At 35.3% G+C, this 8084-nt stretch overlaps 1 protein-coding gene across 1 annotated transcript in view; it reads left to right on the top strand.

Moving 5' to 3' along the window:
• Positions 1-7206, top strand: part of LOC132547908 (androglobin-like) — a 62743-nt gene extending 55537 nt beyond the window's left edge. Inside the window, exons 44-49 of the mRNA XM_060211712.1 lie at positions 496-525; positions 1688-1902; positions 3297-3392; positions 3547-3782; positions 4025-4208; positions 7000-7206. Coding sequence (XP_060067695.1) covers positions 496-525; positions 1688-1902; positions 3297-3392; positions 3547-3782; positions 4025-4208; positions 7000-7206 — 968 coding nt within the window. The remainder of the gene's footprint in view (positions 1-495; positions 526-1687; positions 1903-3296; positions 3393-3546; positions 3783-4024; positions 4209-6999) is intronic.
• The last annotated feature ends 878 nt before the right edge of the window (positions 7207-8084 follow it).

The raw sequence follows: 8084 nt of genomic DNA on the forward strand, positions 1-8084 counted from the left end.
TATATAAATGCCATACTATGAGCTTTTGTGTATATAAATGCCATACTATGAGCTTTTGTGTATATAAATGCCATACTATGAGCTTTTGTGTATATAAATGCCATACTATGAGCTTTTGTGTATATAAATGCCATACTATGAGCTTTTGTGTGTATGTAAATGTCAGCTCTGATATTTTATACATAAGGGTCATAATCTCATTATTATTTCCATTCCTTGTAGTTTGTAAAACTATTTGATATATAATGCTCATGTAATGTTTTAGACATCTAATTTAATTAGAAAACACTGTTTTAGTTCAAACTTTCAGTTTCGCATCTTTTTAGCAAATATCAATAATTTCTCACACACTTTCCTAGTCATATAAAAGTTTATATTCACATGAGTCATGCTTCAGGCTATTTGATGATAATTTCTCTGTCAGTTTTCTTTGAAGAAAAATAAATACTTGCATGCATCTTCAATAAAACTTAGATTATATTTGTTTTTTATCAGTAAGCTTCAAACCACCTCCAAATGAAGACAGTAAGTGACTGTACATATAGTGATCGTACTAGGTGTTTTGTAGTCTTATATGAAGGTAAAAAAAGACCTTTAACTCAATATTGGTGAGCACAGTGCAATGGGGATTTATCTTAAGGTAGCAGAAGATGTTATATTTCTGTATACCCCATATTATGTATTATACTACTAAATATTAATTTTATATTATTTAGAATACAAGTGTTTTTAGATTTGTATTTTTAATTTTTTTACAAGGTATTAGAATTAATTAGCTGATGTACATGTATTCATATACCTAGATACACAAGTATATATTTATCAATTTGTTTAGTGTATCAACATTTAACTTGGGAAGAAGGATTATCTTTAAGCTTGAGGTTATGGTGCATGCTTTACAAGTAAAATCACACATCCAGTATGATCACTGTCTGTGTATGTGTGATCAATCGAGCAACACTTCCACAGATGTGATTGGCTAGTAAGACTGGCCAATGGGTGCCCACGACACGCTTAAGTGTTGCACAACTTGACTGGACTATGTAATCTGACATGTTGGTACCCTATCACAATGCACTCAACACAATTTATCACCACAGCATGTATCACTCAGACATAAGTTTCTGACTTACATATCCAGTTCAGTTCATAATCGTTTTTATATTTGTGTGTGTAAAAACAAATTTCTGTAGAAATATGTTTTCAATTTTTTTTCAGTTGCATTTTAATTGCAAATAACTGTTTAAGTTTACCTAAAATATCTGTTTATTTTGGGGAGGATTAAAACTCTGTAAGCAGATATTTTTGATGGCTTGGTTGAAAGTTTTATTTTTCATTTACTTTTATATTTGATATGAATTTTGCACACGATATAGTTTATCTTATTTCAGATTGTCTTGTGGTTTTTCGTAGAACTTGAGAACTTTATCTTTTTGTATCAAGTTGGTGATATCTTCTTGTATTGATCATGATTTTACTTTTGTAACATAATCTTACTATTTGTCCCTTTGATATTAATGATAAGTAACTAGTTGAATCCAGCTGTTTAGTTTTTTTTGCACTTTCTTATATGTGCTTCCATCCAAAAATATACATTTTAGGTAAACTTTCCATGTATAACTGTTTTTGAAGATAACGATGATCAGGTGTTACTTGTGTAACTAATAAACCAGTACTTTATCTCCAGTTGCCAATAAAGACAGGCCACCATCTCCCCCCAAACAGGAGAAGGCTCCTGCGACATCTAGTAGCTCCCAGAAGGGAGGGAAAGGTGGAAAGACAGACAAGAAAGGAGGGAAGGACAAAGATAAGGATCAGAAGGGATCAAGACCTCCATCTCAAGCATTTGACATGACCAAGCCCCACTGGACACTACGAGTGGTCAGCGATGCCAGCTCTTTTGTAAGTATAGGACATACAGTGTGGTATTTTATCTGAATGCAGACTTATTTTATGGGTAATTAGTTCCTATACATGGTATAGCCATGTAATCAGGCAGATAGGATGGTACAAAACTATTTAATGAGGAAGATGGTACATAAACCATGTAATCAGGCAGATAGGATGGTACAAAACTATTTAATGAGGTAGATGGTACATAAACCATGTAATCAGGCAGATAGGATGGTACAAAACTATTTAATGAGGTAGATGGTACATAAACCATGTGACCAGGCAGATGGGATGGTACAAAACTATTTAATGAGGTAAATGGTACACCAACCATGTAATCAGGCAGACGGAATGGTACAAAACTATTTAATGAGGTAGATGGTACACCAACCATGTAATCAGGCAGACGGAATGGTACAAAACTATTTAATGAGGTAAATGGTACACCAACCATGTAATCAGGCAGACGGAATGGTACAAAACTATTTAATGAGGTAGATGGTACACCAACCATGTAATCAGGCAGACGGAATGGTACAAAACTATTTAATGAGGTAGATGGTACATAAACCATGTGATCAGGCAGACGGAATGGTACAAAACTATTTAATGAGGTAAATGGTACACCAACCATGTAATCAGGCAGACGGAATGGTACAAAACTATTTAATGAGGTAGATGGTACATAAACCATGTGACCAGGCAGATGGGATGGTACAAAACTATTTAATGAGGTAAATGGTACACCAACCATGTAATCAGGCAGACGGAATGGTACAAAACTATTTAATGAGGTAGATGGTACACCAACCATGTAATCAGGCAGACGGAATGGTACAAAACTATTTAATGAGGTAAATGGTACACCAACCATGTAATCAGGCAGACGGAATGGTACAAAACTATTTAATGAGGTAGATGGTACACCAACCATGTAATCAGGCAGACGGAATGGTACAAAACTGTTTAATGAGGTAAATGGTACACCAACCATGTAATCAGGCAGACGGAATGGTACAAAACTATTTAATGAGGTAAATGGTACACCAACCATGTAATCAGGCAGACGGAATGGTACAAAACTATTTAATGAGGTAAATGGTACACCAACCGTGTAATCAGGCAGACGGAATGGTACAAAACTATTTAATGAGGTAAATGGTACACCAACCATGTAATCAGGCAGACGGAATGGTACAAAACCATGTACCTGACATGCAATTGTGTTTTAGACAAACCATATAAAGTATTTGTATCAAGGATAGGAGCAGGTGTACCTTGACAATTCATAACCAGAAAAATTATACAACTAGCCAATATATACTACAACCAGGTTCAGAGTTTACTTAACTTAAAATATACATACCAACTGATCTCAGTAATGTTTGGATTTGTGTTACCAGGAGGACATTGAGGTGAAAAAGGACACAGAGCGTGCTGATGAGATACGAGCCATGAAGAAAGCATGGGAGAATGCTGAGCCAGGCCGAGCTGCCAAGGTATGGATTGATTTTTGTTGGGCTGTTCTGTAATAACTGAGTTTACAAAAAATAAAGATTGAAATTGTATAGAAATGCATCTTAGAAGAAAATGGAAAGCATGTAAATTGTAGATTTAAAGCAGAATTACATATGCTCCCATTGACCATTTCAGGCTCTCCAGTCTCGCCTCAAGTACCTAAACACTCACCTGATCAAACTTCACCCAGACAAGGATGAAGAAGAGGTGAAGGAAGGTGAAGAAAAACCCGAGTCAGAGGCAGAGATCCCACCCCCTCAGACCCCTCTCTCTATGCATGAAGACAAGGAGGAGATTCTCACCCTGGAGCCACCACCACCACCCACACCCAAAGAGATCCTTCCTCCTTTGGATATCACTCCCTTCCTCAGGTCAGTTTATACCTGGGTAACCTTCCCCTATACCCAAACAAACCCAAACAGACATTCCTTCTGTGGGATGTCACTCAATTCCTCAGGTCAGTATGTACCTGGGTAATCTTCCCCTATACCCAAACAAACCCCGAACAGACATTCCTTCCCTGTTCCTCAGAACGATGTACGCTATAATATTCTCAGGAAGATTTAGTGTCATTATGGCAACAAGTTTCTAAACAGAAGAAAATATTTTACAGGAAGGCGAATGGAGAGCCACGATACCTGGATGAAGATGAGATCCAGCGGCGAGAGGAAGAGAACAAACGACAGGTGGAAGAGTACAAGGCCTTCAGGGAACAAGTGAAGAATTGGAGGGAACAAGATAAACTGATGAGGAACAACATCAAGATCAAACAGCTGGAGCAGTGTGAGGACCTACAGGTGGGTGTGGTCGTTATAACATGTCTACTAGGTGTTCTTTATTCTCCACACAATCCTTGATCCTCTAGACTTTTATCTTCTCATGAAATACCCTTAATAACAATCACTTGAGTTTTAAAGCTAGGTACACTGCCTGTTTGCTGTGAGAGGAACAACTTATTTATTTAATAGCTAGAAATAGTTCTTTTTTGCCATGATATCGTGTATTTTATTCTTTAATTTGCTGTTTTTATATATGTGTCCTATAATTCTGGTTATTAATCTACAGCTTGCAGATTTATTTTCAGACAAGAAATGTTTCTAGTGCAAAATATAAAATCACTGAAGTTAATTGTGCTGATTATTCATCCTAGTAAATAGTTTATGTAGTTAGATTAGGCCTTGGATGTGTGGATTTCTAGCTAGTGACTTACTAAAGTCAAGAGATCGGTCTTGTTTCTGTATACATGGAAAAGTATGCATGTGGAAAATTTACACTAAATACACAAAAGTCATTCGGCTGAATAAATTTTACCCACATGCATTAATTTGTGACGCATTATGTACATATACCGGTAGGTCCACTGATTGTATAAATAACCCCCACCTATGTATGCCTGTCTAAATTGCAAAAATTGAGCCCCTTAAGAAACAACCATATTCACAGTAGTTAGGATTTCTAGCTTGTGACTTACAAAAGTCACAGGATAGAGTCTTGTTGATTTGGGTTTCTAGCTAGTGACTAAAAGAAGTTGAGGGATGGAGTCACGTTAGTTTGGAGTTCTAGCGAGTGACTTTAAATAATTCAGAGGATGGAGTCACGTTAGTTTGGATTTCTAGCCAATGACTTAAAAGAATTCAAAGGATGGAGTCACGTTAGTTTGGGTTCCTAGCCAGTGACTTAAAGAAGTCGAGGGAGAACACAGGCTTACACAGCTGTCAAATAAGAACACTTGTTTTGTACACTACTTTTTACAATTCACTTAGATCTGGATCGACTCTTTAACTGTAGTCTGTCAGGGTCACTGTAAACATAGCAGTAAGTTATCTTAATCTAAAGTCTTTTTTTATTGTTACTTGCTTATCAATATTTCAAACATGTATATCAGTGCTATTTCTGTGAATATATCTAACCACAATCATGGTTAGAAAAATTTGTGTCTATAATGATAAAGAAATGTTTACTGCAAATATACTTTGGAATGTTGAATCTAAAACAGATTGGTAGAAACACTATTATGCAGATATTTATCTCAGGTCTTGGGTTTGGTAATTGAAAACTTTGTTTTGTCATTAGAAATTTTTCATGATAGCAGGAACTTGCTTTAGTTCTGTTTAGATTCTGTGTGCTGTGCTTTTCTTCAAATAATCTCTTCCTTGTTTTTTACTCCTTTTCCATTCTAGGAATGTCTTGACGATGAAAGAGATGCCTTTCAACTTGCTCGTGAACAATATCGACAGAAATTTATTATACAGAGAAAACGCAGCAAATTGTCTGCCAAGTAGAAATTGTTAGTTTGTGTATGATATTATAGCGGACATGAAACCAGGTCTAACAGAGATAATCTTAAGTATCTCTCATCAGACTTAGTGTAGTTTGCTTGTAGATTTAGATATGGTGAGAGTTTGTGTGAATTCAAATTTCGGGCGTTTTGAGACTGGATAGTTTTCATTTTTGGTGGATGTGTTAATCATGTTTTAATTTGGGCATTGGAAAGTTATTTTACATTTCAGTGTTTGATGTTTTTTATTTTTTTGTTTTTTTTTTAATTACATGATTTACTGGTGAATATGGTATAACAACATGATAATATGTACATATTCATGTTTTTTTATCACATCAAAAGAAAGTATAACCAGGTTATAAAGTTACCATTAGGATTCTGATAAATTGTGTCCTTGGTCTGTTTGAGTGCCTCCCCTTTAACAACTCCTTCACGTTTTACTAACATCTTTTTATGTTTTGTTTTACAGATTCACATGCCACTGTATTTACATGAGTAGATATACAGCATGTTTCACATTTTGTCTAGCAGGCTTCTGTTATTGTAATGTACACATGTTGATAACAGTTATACTTTTGTTACTCTGGGCTTCTGTACTTCACAGTAGCGTAGCAGCATGTGTACATTCATTAATGTTAATACATATGTACAATGTGTTCCTCTGAGAATCATTTTAATGTATCAAATAAATTTAAAGAACTTTATCATAAAGAGACAGCATGCATTTTTTTCTGAAAAGAAAATTGTTTTATTGTTAAGATAAAAGTCGTGCTGAAATAATTCCTTAGTCAAGCTATATCTCAATGGAGCTCATTGTTAATGTATTTCATTGTTCTTCAAAGCCATGACGATATAGTTTCAGTTTATGCTGATCCTGAACACAGAATTGAAATATGAAATATTGGATATGTAACACACTTTAAAGAGGAACTTCTGAAAAATTACTTTATATACAATAGACAACAGGTGTTTATGGAAAAATAAATCAAAATATAAATTTGAATGAATGTTGTATTAAACAAACAGAATACAGAAAGACATGCAGTATCTATAATGTATAATTTTACCTTTAATATACTTACAAAGGAAAAAATGAAAAACCATGTTTATTTTTCCATTTTTTCCCTTCAGTTTTCCAGATAAAGAAAACAGCTTATATTTGCCTGTAAATTACTACATAAAAAGTACTACAAAGAAATGTTGATACTGACAATATATTTATTATCATCAGGTCTAACGTTGTATACTATCTGTGTAGGCTGTCATTGTGTTTCATACTAGGACACACTTATTTCTCTGTTGTACAGGCCATGTTGGACTCTGCCAGGGAAGGAATAAATAAACCTAGAGAGGCTTTCCGACAAAAGTTCCTTGATGAAGAACGCAGGAAACAGGAAGCTGAGGCTGAGAAGGAGGCTGCAATGGCAGCAGAGGTCACCTCAAAATCACCAAAGGGTAGAAACAAGAGTGCAAAAGGAGCAAAAAGTCCAGGGGGTGGTAAAAAGAAGAAATGATGAGGACATCAAAATAGGATAAACAAATGTACTATGAGGTCTTTCATTTCAAGTAGCATTTGAAAATGTTGCTATCTTAACTAACTTATCAAAGAAAAAGGGATTTCATTCAGCTGTTGTGTGTCTTTCTTTATTGATCTTTCAATCAGATTATATTGTGTACACTGACTGTACATCTCTCTGTGGACATTAATAGTACATCTTGTTGTACTTTGTACACTGACTGTACATCTCGCTGCGTACACTGACTGTACATCTCTCTGCGTACACAGACTGTAAATCTCACTGTGTACACTGACTGTAAATTTCTCTGTGTACATTTACTGTACATCTCGCTGTGTACACTGACTGTACATCTCACTGTGTATACTGACTGTACATTTCTCTGTGTACATTTACTGTACATCTCGCTGTGTACATTGACTGTACATCTCTCTGTGTACACAGACTGTACATTTCTCTGTGTACATTACTGTACATCTCTGTGTACACAGACTGTACATTTCCCTGTGTACACAGACTGTACATCTCACTGTGTACACTGACTGTACATCTCTCTGTGTACACTGACTGTACATCTCTCTGTGCACACTGAGCCTACATCTACCTGTATATGCTGATTGACAACTTTTGGGTAGTGTTACCCTATACCTTAGATAAGAAACTGCAGCAGTTGTTTGAAAACAAATGATATTTAAATATATGTATTATATGCATATCTGTGATAAACGCACAAAGTGCAGTTTAATAAATTCACTGTACATATGAATGTTTAATATATTAAAGAAATGTTTTGTTCACTTGACCAAATCAAGCATGAAAATGCCCTACCAATAAAAAACATATCAGTTGTATCATACAACAGTGAATTCTAGCCC

The sequence above is a fragment of the Ylistrum balloti genome, unplaced genomic scaffold (assembly GCF_031769215.1).
Source record: "Ylistrum balloti isolate Yb309-2 unplaced genomic scaffold, AGI_CSIRO_Ybal_v1 Utg369988, whole genome shotgun sequence".
Taxonomy (NCBI): Eukaryota; Metazoa; Mollusca; class Bivalvia; order Pectinida; family Pectinidae; genus Ylistrum; species Ylistrum balloti.